Genomic DNA, 15,217 nt, shown 5'->3' on the forward strand with positions numbered 1-15,217 from the left:
GTCAAGATCCTACAAAGAAACATTTACACACTACAAAATGTATAGATGGTCTTCACTAAGATCTAAATGATTATGAATGATCATATAACAAATAGAATATAATTTATTATATATTAAGTCATCCCACATAAGTGGTCGTGTGATATTAATAACAAGATGGATCGATAACCTATCCTTGGATATCTAATTGAAGTCTTATCTGATGAATCATCAGTGGAAAATCAACTAGTGACATATAGTAGGACTATTTCAATAATTTTCTCTTATGCATGACATCACTCTTACGTGCCCCTTACAAAACAAAAATATTACCAACAACAAAATGAGACTTTAGTACTATAGATACCAATAAACAATAAAAAAGAAGATCAACAAAGGGTTATAATCATATATCTAACACTTTGATTATATTACTCTATGACATAATGGTGAGTCCAAATTTTGTCATGCCCTCCATAAAAATTTTCAATGGTTAATCAATTTAATTAGCTTATATTAATAGTAATAAGTCGATCAAATCTTTATAAAATCAAAGATTTCATCCTTATAAATCCTTATTAATCTTGCATGATTGACATAAAAAGATGAGTAAATAAATAATATATTATTTGAGCCTTACATTAATTGTTACAAGATTTAGCTTCGCAAGAAGGTACCAGCGTCATTCGAGCCAATATAAATATATCCCTTATAAGTAAAATCACATAAATTTGGTTTTAAATGAGTTATAATTTTGGAAGAAAAACTCCTCATAATTGAAAATAAGTGTTTACATATATAGTTTAGTATGTCTTACCTAGCTAAAGTTACTACTATTTTGATCATTTTAAATTATTTTCTATATGATCATCAATCAACCTAATTCATTGTTAAAGCAAGATTTGTTTATGCGATTGGATCATCAAGCCATATTGGGCTTGAATTACGAAAGAAATGAACCTACATTAATCAAACCTAGCCGTTGACGTCCGATGATTAGCCCAACCCAATCCCATTCCATTAATAGGTGTTACCCGTTTGTCGTTACCAGCTCCGCTACCCGCGTTGTTGGCCACAATCCAACTTCTCTCCACTGATTGGATTTTTTTATTTTCGGGTGGGGTTCAGAGAAATCCAATTAGAAGGCAGGTATGTGTGTGGGTAAACGAGAATTAACTTGCCGTCGCTCTTATATCACCTAATCAAACCAACTTATTCTCATTCCGTTTAGATGTGCGACTCGTTTTCATTTTACCCTTTTGATCTGCCCGACTTGTCATCGACACTATAATTGCTTTGTTGTGGGTCCCATGTGGGCCATTATTCCATCCAACTAGAAACCAGGTGCAAATATGGGGGAGAAAACATAATTATCCTAATAGTTAAAGTAACATAATATAATCTCATTGAGAGATGCCACTCGTCTCTTTTGTAACCTTCTGATCTGCCCGCCTTGGCGTCCACACATCGAACGCTCCGTCTATGGGTCCCGCAAGCGGTCTCACTTAGACCCAATACTAAGTAGGTGTCCGTACGGGTTAAAAAACAAAATAATAAAATTATTCGAATCTAAATCCGCTATTCGGAGTCGCAATGCCGCAAGGAGTTGGAGGGAAAGTAGAAACGGAGAGGAATAATAATAATTTGTTTTTTTTTTTATTGTTTTTATTATTTTGTCATATTTCATTTACGTGAGCTGGAAAAATAAAAGAAAAAGGGGAAAAATGCTTGTTTAAAACGATCCCAAAACAGCCAAACTCCCCTCGCGACCCCCATCGCCTCCCTCCCTTCCTTGTTCGTCTCGGGTTCGATCACGCATCCCCAACCCTAATCGATCGCCCTCGGATCCGCTCGCCGCCCCCTCGATTCCCACCGCCACCAGCTCCAATTCTCCAAAGTCTGCATCGCTGGTACGAGGTGTGCCGCATTCGCTTCCTTGATCCATTGTTTCCCTTTTGTTTGCAATCATTTGTTCTGTTTCTGGTACTTTGTTTCTGATCCGAACCGCGTTGGTTTTGTTGCTAGATCCTGCGTGATGGATGGTCACTCGGGATCTTTTGTTCGTCGCGTGGATTTCCTGGCGCGATTGGTTTGGGTTCTTTCGCTGGATTGGGAGTGACTTCTATTGGTGCAGCGACTAGGGTTTCGTTCTGATGTCTTCCGTGGAGAAGAAGAGGGGCGTTCCGATGAAGGGGGAAGTAGACGGGGTGTCTGCGTCGAAGGAGGTCCGTGAATCAAAAAAGGAGAAGAGGAGGCGGCTGATTTTGAGTGATACGGATTCGGACGATTGCTTGGTTTCTCTTCAGGAGGTAGATTGCGAGACGGCCCAGAATGGAGACAGCTTGAGCATCGGCGAGGACAATGGCGTGGAAGGGATGAAGGAGAAGGAGAACGAGAAGGAGAAGGTTGAGGTGGAGAGGAAGAAAAAGAAGGTTTTGAGGTTAGATGTCGTGAAGCCAAGTGAAGAGTTCGTAGTTGCTGACAAGAACGAAGTTATTGAGCCGGTCTTGGAGAGTAAGAGAAGTAGGGAGCCTGCTGATGTGGAGGGCTCTGCAAAAAGACCAAAAAGGGATTTTTCGGAGCTAGGACGAATTCCAAAAACTCCAAATGGTGGAAATAAATCAAAAACCTATTCTTCACATGGTGATGACAAAAAGGAGATGAAGGTGGACTTTGATATCAAACCCCTAGTCCCCGCAAGTAGAGAGAGGTATGGGGTGGAGAATCACATACAGTCAAACTCACACAGTATTCACAAGAAGGAAGATGAAAAAGTCAAGTCCATAGAATCTTCAGGTGATCAAGCACTTCAGATGAAAGATGGTAGCAGCAGTTTTGCTTCCAAAAAAAGAGCAGACACTAGCATTTCTCTGTGTAAAGACGGTGTTCTGAGGGTGCAGGGGAAAGGTGGTGTCTTGAGGGTCTTACCAAGTAATAAAAAGGTAGATGGGTTTGGCAATCTCCATTCTAAGAGCAAAGTCGAGGGAAAATCAAACACTTTCATCTCTCCCAGGATTGCTACTCGTAGTACATTGAAGAAATCATCCCTTTCTCCGGATAGAAGAGTTCATGAAAAATCAAGTTCAGGAGCTACTTTGAATAAACATGAATCGAAAAAGGCAAAAGTTGATATTGCTGAGGAAAGCACATATAAAAAACCACAAACTGATTCTCCAAAAAGAGAAAAAAAAAGATCAGATATGCCAAGGGGAAGGGCTGGTTTCAAAATAAAGGGTGGCACCAGTATGAAAACTGCTTTTATGGCAAAACAAGAATTAAGTAAAGCAAGTGTAACTCGCAACACTGAGAAACAGAAACTCAGAGATCAGATAAAAGCCATACTTCTTAATGCTGGTTGGACAATAGATCTGAGGCCAAGGAAAGGCAGAAACTATGAAGATTCTGTTTACATACCTCCTGAAGGACAAGGTGGTTATTGGTCAATTACAAAGGCTTATGCCGTGTACCAGGAACAACTAAACAGATCATGTAATGAGCGCCGTAAGAATTCTTCTGAAAGGTCCTCCAGGACATCTGCTGGGAATGACTATGTTGTACCAATGGAGTCCCTAAATATACTGAAGAGAGTTGTCAACAAGAGAAGGAACCAAGAGCTTGAAGAAACTCAGAGGAGCAAAAAGAAGGAAAAGAAAACTTCTGACCTTAGGCATCCTAGAGATCAGGATGCTCAGGATAAGCTTGATGAAATTAGAGGCAGAAAGAAGTCAAACTGTGCCTTAGCATCAAACACTAAAACTGCTGTTGGTTCCATAGCACATAAGCATTTTCGAAAAGGAAGAAACAAACAGAGAGGATGTGCTTTATTGGTTCGTGGTAGTAACCAGGAGGCAGAAGATGAAGAAAATGATTACGTTCCATATGTTTGGACAAGAACAGTTCTCTCATGGATGATAGATATGGGTGTCCTGCATATTAATGGAAAAGTTAAATACATGAACCAGAGAAGAACAAAGACAAAATTAGAAGGCTGGATAACGAGAGATGGCATTTATTGTAGTTGTTGTAGTAAAATTCTTACTGTTTCAAAGTTCGAACTTCATGCTGGAAGCAAACTTCTCCAGCCATTGCAAAACATATATCTGGAGGATGGAGGACTTTCCCTATTGCAGTGTCAACTAGATGCATGGAAAAAACAGGATGAGTCTGAACGCCAAGGATTCTACATTGTTGATGTAAGTGGTGATGACCCTAATGATGATACTTGTGGTATCTGTGGTGATGGTGGTGACTTGATCTGTTGTGATGGTTGTCCTTCAACATTCCATCTGAGTTGCTTGGGCATTGAGGTATGCAAAATCAATAGCCTTAGTTTTCTGGAACTTCTAGTCATCTGTCTTTGTTTTGGAAAACTAAAAGGTCATTGTTAGAGAATGTATGTCCGACTTTTTCTTTTCGTTAGTCATTTAATTATGCATCATTTTTCCAATTCCACTTGGTTAGTGGAGGCTATAGATGAACATATGGTGGTTGTTACATCTTTTTGTAAAACCATGAAAAGAGTATTTTTTTGCAGCAAAATAGTGTTAAGTCATGCTAATGTGTTCCTGTTCGTCATGTTCATGGACATTTCTTCTTCATGCTTCTTTTGCTCTTTTGTTTCATTGTCAGCCCGGCCCTCTTTGTAATAGCTAGGTGTTTTGGTTTTTTTTTTTTTGTTTGTCTGACTCAAGTTTCATATGGCTCATTTGTAGAAGCTTCCTCCTGGAGATTGGCACTGTACAAACTGCTGCTGCAGGTACTGTGGGAGAATTTCTGTTGACACTATTCCAGAGACTGATGAAACTGTTTCTTCATTACTCTCTTGCCACCATTGTGAGGCAAAATGTATGTATTTTTCAGTTATTCTTGAATACATACCTCATGTTTCAACCTTAATAAGGTCCAAAGGGTGATGAACTTTTTGTCTTCACATCTTGGTTTTGCAGATCACCAAGACTGTGTTCCTGAGACAGAATCTATTTCTGCAACTTCCAAGAGTCGACGCATTTCTTTTTGTTCCCAAAGTTGCAGTAAGGTATGACTGGTTGCTTTAAAAAGTTTTATTTTAAACATTTGTGTTATATAAGGTTTGATTACTCTAGATCTTTGTTCTAGGACTGGTTGCTTTGTATAAGGTTTCAATTTCTAGATCTTTGTTGATGTTGATATTAAGAACTCCGAGAAAGATAAGGAAAACCTCATCAAGAGTTCTGAACTTGTCAAAAGTCAAAGTTCTAAATTGTCGTTCACCTACAGATGGCAATATGCTATGCCCTATTTCGTCATTCGTACAAGATTATTGCAAGCAATTTACTCTCACTTCTCTTGAAGCAAACAGATAATGAATCTTGTACATCATGATTATGAATTGGGACCACTTTTTGCTATAAAGAAGCATCATTGCTAAGGCTTTTACTCAAATTGCCCATCACATTGAATATACATTACTTTGGTGAATATTCCACTTAATTCTCTCTAATCTAATATTAAATACCAGGCTTGTATCTCTATTAGCCTTTATAATGAACCTATGCTACTTATTGTTGCTGCAGGTTTTCAAATGGTTACAGAAGATTCTCGGGACCAAGAATGAACTGGAAGCAGGATTCTCATGGAGTGTCATAAGGCGTTTTGATGAAGATGCCTTCGAATTCCCATTGATGTCACAGCTGAACGTTGAATGCAACTCAAAGATTGCTGTTGCCCTTGCAGTTATGGACGAGTGTTTTCTTCCAATTGTTGACCAGAGAAGTGGCGTTAACCTGATTCATAATGTCATATATAACTGTGGGTAAGTGTCTACCATGTTTATTTATTGTAGACTTGAAGCCATCCATTCTCTAAAATTGACCTGGTATCTTTATTTTATTTTGCTTTTATAGATCAAATTTCAATCGGCTGAACTATAGGGGTTTCTACTCTTTTATTTTGGAGCGAGGTGATGAAATTATTTCTGTGGCATCTGTCAGGTACATATCTTTGTTGTCTGTTAACTTGAAGATGTCTATATAGGACTACTTAACTTTGGGACCCGTGATGTAATTGGATAGATTTTGTATTTCGGATTAGTACATTCGTTTATATAAGTGGGCTGTTGAAATAAGTTACATTTTCTTTGTTTCTGCATTTGTTATGAGAACTTGAAATCCTAGTTCCTAAATGAGAGTTATTTGTGGGATGACGGTGATTCATTCGCACTTGCAGGCTGATGTGAGTTGGTCTATTTTGTTCCAAGTGTCTTATGAATCAAATTCAGTCCATCTCATCCATAACTGTATGAAGGACATTTCATGTTTCAGTTGAAGGTCACAAGAAACCATGCTTAGTATTCACTTGGCACTATGTTGAAACACCTAACACCACTTATATACTTATATTTTATGTCTGAATCTTTCTTTTCTCCCAATATCTTTTTCCCTTTCTCCTATCAACTTTTCCATTCTCAATCTTTCCCTTTCCCTTTCTTCTCGTTTCCTGATTACCTTATCAGTATTCTTCTCCATTCTGAATCCGATTACCTTTAGTTCCATTCTCAATTATTTGCTTCCATATCGTGAACACTGACTACTGTGAATGCTGTCTTGGCTGGCCTTAGCTCTTACTATCGACCGTCTTGCTTCCCTTGTTGAGTGCCATTACATATTTGGACATCCATCACCTCCATAGATGGCATCAATTAAGTACCAACTGTTGTTGGCCCATGAAATTAGGGTCGTGACTAATACTTCCTTCTTCCTCTTTTCTAAAAAAAGGATAAACCCATTGCATGAGACTCCCACCAATTTGGGGTCTGGTGGGTTAATGTAAGCAATCTTACCTCTGTAAGAGTCTCTTTTTGAAACTCTAACATTGATATCTTATGTCACAAAGGAGCAACATTACCGATCTACCAAGGCCACCCTCTATCCTTCTTTCTCTTTCCTCTAGAATTTCATTGCTAATATTTTTCTTCTTCCTATGGCCTAACTTGGTCTTGAGTCAATCAGTTTGATCCAACATTACCGATTTTGTGTCAAGTAACTTGTTTTGTCTGATAGTTTGTATCGGATTAGTTTTGCAGATTGGATCTTACTATTGGGGTTGACTAGAAAACAACTTGCTTCTGACCCAACTCTACCTAATTGATGCACCTTGTTAATGTTTGATAGTTTGTATCAGGTTAGTTTTGCAGATTGGACCTTACTATTGGGGTTGACTAGAAAACAACTTGCTTCTGACCCCACTGGACTGGTGTTAATGTTCTAGGTGATGCACCTTGTTATGTTCTACTAAGACCTACTGGACTAGAGTTCTTAAAATATGGTTAAGAAGTTTGATCTAAAACTTAAGTTTTCTTTAGTTACTTGAATCTTTTGTCAGGTTGCGATTTCCTTTCAGCATCTTAATCTGTTGGTCTAATTGTTTAAATTATTGTTTCTGAATGCCATAGTGATATGATTGTGTCAAACAGAATCCATGGAACCAGGCTAGCTGAAATGCCTTTCATTGGGACAAGAAACATGTATAGACGTCAAGGGATGTGCCGTCGGCTTCTTGATGGAATTGAATCAGTATGTTTCTTGATTTCTTTATTCTCTAGCATTATTTTTGTTAAAGTCAGAACATTATGATTAGCACACAGAACATCTTGATACGTCTTGTTCAATCATTTTTTTGAGACAGATTTTAAATACTTATATATTTGAACTATATTAAGCACCAATAGCTATTAGCACAGTCTTCTGAGTTGTTTAGTTCTGAATTCTGATACTTATACACTTCAACTATATCAAATACCAATCATTATTTATAGTTTAAGCAAACGTAATATAAGGCATTCTGGGAAAAAAATTCAGATGGCAGAAATATCACCACTTCTATATCGTAGTTGATTGTACTTCAGGTTTATGTACTGTATTTTTGGAAAATTAATTCCACACACAAGATATTGTTGCTTTTATGTGGTTGATAAATGAAGTTCTTGGTGATGTGAAATCCATAGAAGTATAGAGACTCTCTTAGGCAAGGCTAAAAAAATGGATCAGATTGATATGTACTGTTTAACATTTACCAATTCAACCAGAAACCAGCACCAAACCATGCAATTTTGTGGTCAAAATGAGCTTGAAAACACCAGGGCATGTGGCTCAATTAGAAACTATTTTTTTTTTTTTAAATCTGGATATCTTTGATGGTTGTCACCAAAGATTGACAGACAAAAGCTCTCCTCTCTTATTCTGCTCCTCTCTTTCTTCTCCTCCTCTCCTTTATCCTTATCTTCTTGCGCCAGAATGTATCATGTTTTGATAAGCCGGAGTATGTCACTACATGATCCATACCAGTCCACCCAGGAACCTCTATGGATTCAAACCAAAACTTGAAACCTTAATTGTCTTCTTTTATCCTTATGTTAGAACCTTTATGAGCCTAACCGTTTGGGATGTGCAGAGAACTGTTGCTGAAGAATTCTGAATCAAGAACCTATTCCATTTAGGAAGTGCACCTTTCATGTACCACAATTTCTCCTCTAGTTTGTCATAGCATCATATAAGGGTCCTTATGATACCAATTATTTTGAGTTGTCTGTATCATTAGACTTTCATTTTCATTAATTGGGATAAGTCAGTTGTTTGTCAATGTTTTTGATTATTTTTTAGTCTCAAGATTCTAAAGTTGTCTATGTTGGTTGGCAAAGTAATATTAGTTTTATCTTTCACCTAGATCAAAATTCTCATTCAAGTCATGTTCTTCTGTATTAAATTGACACACTAGATGTTTATGATCTGAGGTTGGCCACTTTAATTGCTTGTTCTTTTTTTTTATATGGTATACTTCATAATTCATCCCTCTGCATACAAGCAATGAACAATAATGCATTACACACAGGAGTACATTCAAAGAATGCGTCAAACAGTCTTTTTACTTGAAACTAAATTAGTTTTTGTTCATGTCATTTCTGTCCTTTCTAATTTACTGTTTCTTCGAAGTTTCCCTACTGCATAGGATCATTTTATGTTGCATTGTCAATTCAATGATTGCTTACAAGTTTTCATTTTTTCAGATTCTTAGCTATTAAGTATGTCTTATAGGCAAAGCAAGTGCATCAGCCAAATTTCTAAATTTCTTGTGCAGCCTGCAACTTTCTGAATGTCATATATACGCTTGTAAATCAGAAATATGGTCAGTTTCCATTGGTTACTGTTGCTTTATATCTCAATGATTATGGAGAAAACATGAAACAACATTGTAAAAATACCGTTGTTCAATTGAAAGCTAATGTACTCTCTTTATGCACCTAAGGGCAAAAGAGAGATTCAAGACAGGAGTGATTAATAGCAAGAAAAATGAGGGAAAAGAAATAAACATGATATATAATATGCTTTACAAGATTATGAATCAATTAAAAGTTTCTCTTGAATTGTCTGTACAACTGAATCTCTTTCCTATCAGGCTTGTGGCGATTGGGGTATATCAATGTGAGCAGCCTAATCTCTACAAGTAGAAAGACAGTTTCCGTAATTCAAACTTTATTCACCTAGGACACAAAGGAACAACTTTATCAGGGTACTAAGTGATATCAAGGTCATTTTCAGTGGTAAACATAATTTTGCCAATGATTTATTTGAGGGATTTTTTTTTTGAAGAGGTTGCTGTCTATGTGTTTATAATTCATAATGCTTGCAGTACTCTGATTATATAAGTTATTTATTTCTCAACATTTTTAACTATTTATTTACTTCTTTTGCAATAATTTGTTCTCATCTTCAGGCCCTCTTCTCTCTCAATGTCCAAAAGCTGGTTATACCTGCTATTTCTGAATTGAAGGACACTTGGACTAATGTCTTTGGCTTCAAGCCTCTTGAGGTTTCACAAGAACTAGAAGTTAGGTCCATAAATATGCTGGTTTTTCCTGGTACTGGTTTATTACAGAAGCAGCTGCTAATGATGCACTCTTCTGAACAATGTGCACCTATTGATGGAGGTGAGCCTGATGAATGCTATTGGTAATCTATAATTTTTTCTTTTCCTTTTTAAAATTTTTATTTGTGAATATGCAGTTGACATGGTTGAGTATGACATCAAACATCAGCACCAGACAAAGTCAACCTATGAATCTTCTGAGTCTTCATCTGTCGAGCCCAACCTCTATAATTCTGGTCAGGCTGTTGTCCACTGTGTAAATGCAACTCAAGATACTGGATCTGGCTTGTCGTCTTTTAAAGTTTCACCTGGTTCTTCTGATTCTCCTCGATCAGAATGTAAATCTCAAGAATATAAGTCTTTTGTGATGGGTGGTGATAGGGACACACACAATTTTCCTGAGAGTGGTTTGACAAATTCACATGATGAAGATAAATCTCAAATTGATTTTTCAACTAGAGAGCTAACTTTGTCTGATAATCATGGAGAGAAAAGTACAGAAGCTAATACTCTCACTGATCTGCAAGAAAGCAATGCTGTTTCTAAGCATGTGTCTCCAAAAGGTTTTGCCTCTGATATTCAAAAGTCAGGAGCTTCTTCACTTAACATGCTTCCCACTCAGTGTAACTCGTTGCAGCATAAATATGAGGATCATTGTACTCTGCCAGAATTTGTTACTGTCACTCCAAAACCTGGTATTGAGAGTATTGCAGAACTTCAAATATGCTCGTTGGAGTCTACATCAACTCCTCTTCATTATGAATCTCATGTGAGAACCAAAGCCCATTCTCCAAATTCAGCCAGGGGCAATGGTCAAATATCTCCTGAATCTACCCATGATGCAACAAATCATCATGAAAAATCTCTTTTGGATCATTTAGAACCGAGCATTCATGTTGATAGTAAAGAAATGATGTATAGCATTCATGCAGTAGAAGCTAAAGGCGCTGCTCTTGATCCTAATTCCTCTTTAAATGATGAGGACTCTGAACCTTTTGCTTTTGAGATTGTTAGTAGACCTATCAATGCTGCTGCTGGAAAAGAAAATAGTTCTTCTTACAAAAGTTGTGCAGTTACTGTTTCTGATAAAAGCACTAGGCTTTCCATACAACACAGTAGTTTAGACAGGGTTTCCATAACAAACGGTACTGTTTGTGAATCAAACTTATCTCATGTTGTTAAAAGTTGCAAAATACAAGGTGATATTGAGCACTCTGACATGACTTGTTCTCTGATGCTAGATCCAGGTATCAAAGGTATTCCACCTGTTTTAACAACCTCCTTTGAGGTTTCTGCCGAGCCTATTGATTATGGTTTATGTGCTGTTCATGATGCTTCTGTGGATATAAAAAAGTTTGACACTGGTTCTGAATCTTCTCAGTAGCTACTGATAAGCATTCTCTGGATTAGTTCCTACAGATTATCTGTTCACCTGGTGTTGCCATCTTTCCTGTTGGAAATAATTTGATGTGATACACAAGGTTGTTTTTGAGGCAAGATGCACAAGGTTATTAGTGGATGCTGCAGGCGGGAGAATGGATTTGTTAGTGAAGGCCTTTAAATCAAGTTGCTATGCTATAGAGATAAATATCCGATCAAAAGGAGTCTTGTCATCCAAACTTGGTGCGTTTGTGGTTTATTGAATTCACAAATTATATGGTGTTCTATAGCATAGTTTCCTCACTTTTGATCAACATTGTGTTCAGCCATATACTGCTAACTCTTTTGACATGCACATGCAACTGTTTGGAGCACAAAATGAATCAAGCTAATCTCGTTTTGGTTAGTATGCTGGCTTCACTTATTGCTTTTCTCTATGCTTATTTGAAAATTACTTTGTTTCTTGCAATATGAATTGACATTTAAGTTTTGCAACTTACGTTTACTGTGGTAGCATTCTTTTTTGCTGCTAGTTGGTGAGCTTTTTGTAATTTCGCTATACAATTCTGTGTTCGTGCGAATACATTTATACGCTGCAGATAAATACTGATGCTAGCATCTTACATCATGTAATTGCAATGTCAAGTCTGTCCTAGATGTCATATGGGTTGAATTTCTTTGCCTCTTCATGACCATTCAGAAATTATTAAAACAGATGAGTTTAAAAAGTGTAGAAATGGCTGCATCTGCTCTTAATAGTCTTTAATATTACATGATCATTTCTTGGTCTTGTCCTTTGGCATTTTGATGAGGTGCTAGGTAGTTATTTTCGTCTTTGATGAACAAAAACTATCATGTGCATGGAAGACAATCATGTCTTTAAGATTAAGATAAAAAGCTTGAAACAAGAAATTCAAGGGAACTCGATGATTCTTGATCCTAGAAGTCATCTGAAAGCTCATATGTAAGTATGGACATTGCATTTGTAATTTGAGGATATTGTCCTACGTAATAGAACCTAACATAGTTTTTAGCTTAAATAATTGTTCCATTTCAAGGTCAAGGATGTTGCATAGTCCTGTAACCTATTCATGTAACTATAAGAGACACCAGATACTGCACATGTTGCAGGGTAATATTTAAAAATCATGAGAATTTTATATTTTGAACCGTTCATTATTTGAAATGACATCTTGTCCCCTGAGTCACCCAACTTAAATTCAATTTACCCCTTTGTTTATATTGTGTTGGCCAGAAGGGAGTAAAACTAAAATATTCCATTTTAATCATTAGCTAGTCGATAAAAGCGTTTTTTTTCAATTAATGGAAATCTGTTATCTAGTTTGCTTTCAATTTCCAAACAACTTCCCACATTCCACTATGCTCTCATTGTCATAGATTGACTACCCCACCAACCATAGATGATTAATTCTTTCTGCATCATAGTTGTCATTTGTGGTCAAACAATTTAATGTTCAGCATTAAACAGTCTCAGCAATGTCAACTTTCAATCCTTTTGTTCTTCCTTTAGCCCAACCCTTCCACTACACCTACTCTAATCTATCTATACATAAATTTGGTTCTGAACTTGCTAATGGTTGTTAGATGATCGATGAAAATATGTGTTCTAGGCATTTTGAGATATAATGTGAGGTTCAAATTATTTCTTGGTTTACAAAGGTTTGGGCTTAGGTAATTGCTCTAACAAAATTGGTAATTTCATTGAGATGTGCAATACATTATTTCTAATAACACAAGGTTTTGTTTGTAAGTAATAATATTAAATTGTTGATGTCAGAGTAGGAATGCTTCTTTGTGGTCTAGCTGGATAGGATTTGAGTCATAGGGATATCCTCCACTTGCACTGGCAAGACTGTGTGCATTGTCTTACCGAGATCCCACATTAATGAGAGAATTGTGTAGTTGGTCATCCTTTTTCTTAAAATTAAATAGCAACATCTAGCTTGGTTTTATGATTGTTGCAGACAACAAAATGTATCTCCTCGTGTGCACTTCTTTTATTATATCAACACAGAATTTACTTGAGCTGGTCGTTATTTGTTGAGATCACCAAAGCTGTGTTGAATTGACCCATATTTTTGTTGTAACTTTGAAGCTGTATCATTCAACTGAAACCGACTGTGACTTGATCTTGACTAATGCTGTTTCAGTTTATAGATCAGCACATTGATCTTGACTTGCTTGGCCGAAACTAAAAGCTAGTTAGAAAAGAAAAAACTAAAGCTAGTTGGTTTTGAATTCTGTCCTCGTTTACAGTGTTTTGTTTGTATAGTTGAGGTGTTATAGTTATCTCTCTCATCAAAATGGGTTTGCAAATAAGGTTTTGTCAAATATAATGGGTTTATAGATTGGAGGTTGATATTTATGAAATAATTTGTTGTGTCATACTGTCAACTGTTACAATACAAATCTTTTGGCATCAACTTTTAAGTCTACACGAATCGATTGAAGAGTAATATTGTTAAAACTAAAGCGAATTTGTTTTATCACCAAAATCTTTTCCTGATGGAGAATACAACGAGCTTTCTAGTGCTTCTGTTCAATTAGTACTAACTGATTGTTTGAAGCATGAACTAATCATTACAAACTGATGCAATATCTTTCTGTATCTTCACTAAAACATACTTGAACATTCAATGTACTGTTTGTAACTTATCTGGGGCTTATTCTTCATATGGTTGAGCAGGTGGAAGAGACTGACGCATCAAATTTTCTTCAGATGGATTTATGATAGTTACTAGCAAATGCACAAAGTGGATTCAGGTGGAAGATCATTTGTCCCCATACTGCAGGATTTGAAGTTACTGGTTCTTCCATGGGTTCCATCTGGAAAAGTCTCTCTCTCATCAATAGGAATGGTAAGCAGTTTCATGTGTTTGCTCTGACACTGCCACTTTTGATAAGCATTCAATCTGCAGAAGATTTTTTTAGACCTTTTGGATAGAAATGCTAGAAGCATCACAAGTGTACAGAATTGGGACAAGAATCATAAAAATAGCTAATAGCTTTGTTATTTTGTGGCCATAACCGAGTGTTCTTGACTGGGAAAGTTTTATCCACCAGCTACTTTGTGGTACTTTTTTTTGTGTACATATATATATATATATATATATAGAAATTGATCTTTGTTTTTCTTTTTTTGTCTTTTATGATAGACGGGTACTGGTGATGAGTCATTCGAATTGTTGTATAGAGGACCAACGACTGCTTTTTGCAAAGTTGGTTTCCTTTTTTTCTTTTATTCAGAACAGCTCGGTCAAATAGTTTTGTGGGAACTGCTGTTCCGGATGTAGTTGCCAATGGTTTGGACGGGACAGAAGATATCGTTCCTCTATTCCCTTTATCCCTTTTGTTGGGGTGGGTTTGTAAGAAGACCAAGTTACGGAACAATCGATCAAATATCATCGATCCTCCTGACAAGTTTGAGTACGTGGATAATCCATTTGGTTCGGTCGCGGGTACACATTGACCTATCCATCCATCCATGTGGCTGAGGGCTTTGACAGCCTAGGCATGACGACAATTATCAGGGGCATCATGAGAAGCAAACGGATGCCTTTCCCAACCCAGCTGAATAGCTGAATGGGATTCTATGGAGGACGTCCGCTCGGATGTTGAGCATGACATAGCCAATTATCAGGTCAGTTTTTATTTTATTTTTTTTCTCTCTTTCTTTTTGCAATATGCTGTCACGCTGCTGCTTCCACCGAGATGATGGTAACCGCAGGACCCGAACTCTTCACTTCGTTAACCGCACGCACCATGCCTTCTTAACTGCTAGAATGTCCATGCAGATTGCGGGGACTAGACCGATGGCGCGTTTCCACGTTGGGACATTCAGCAAGCGGCATGGGGACCACAGTGACTGGTGGGTGGTGCTATTGGGAAGACCCGCTCGGAGCAAACGGCTCTGTAAACATAAAATGTGAATTTAGCC

General features: G+C 37.1%; 1 protein-coding gene across 3 annotated transcripts; it reads left to right on the top strand.

Annotated features, from left to right (window-relative positions):
* The first annotated feature begins 1,719 nt into the window (after positions 1–1,719).
* LOC135584828 (uncharacterized) lies at positions 1,720–14,380 on the top strand. Of its 3 annotated transcripts, XM_065149479.1 has the most exons (11): positions 1,720–1,896; positions 2,005–4,286; positions 4,692–4,824; positions 4,926–5,014; positions 5,532–5,770; positions 5,862–5,948; positions 7,430–7,529; positions 9,727–9,940; positions 10,017–11,502; positions 11,586–11,661; positions 13,967–14,380. In XM_065149479.1, exons 2-9 carry the CDS (start codon positions 2,133–2,135, stop codon positions 11,261–11,263), a joined length of 4,263 nt encoding a protein of 1,420 aa, XP_065005551.1. In that variant the 5' UTR covers positions 1,720–1,896; positions 2,005–2,132; the 3' UTR covers positions 11,264–11,502; positions 11,586–11,661; positions 13,967–14,380. The 3 variants fall into 3 exon arrangements, with proteins under 3 accessions (XP_065005551.1, XP_065005550.1, XP_065005552.1); XM_065149478.1 differs by having other exon boundaries at positions 10,017–11,661; XM_065149480.1 differs by having other exon boundaries at positions 1,720–1,889; positions 10,017–11,661.
* Positions 14,381–15,217: the final 837 nt, after the last annotated feature.

Source organism: Musa acuminata, chromosome BXJ3-4 (genome assembly GCF_036884655.1).
Source record: "Musa acuminata AAA Group cultivar baxijiao chromosome BXJ3-4, Cavendish_Baxijiao_AAA, whole genome shotgun sequence".
Lineage (NCBI taxonomy): Eukaryota > Viridiplantae > Streptophyta > Magnoliopsida > Zingiberales > Musaceae > Musa > Musa acuminata.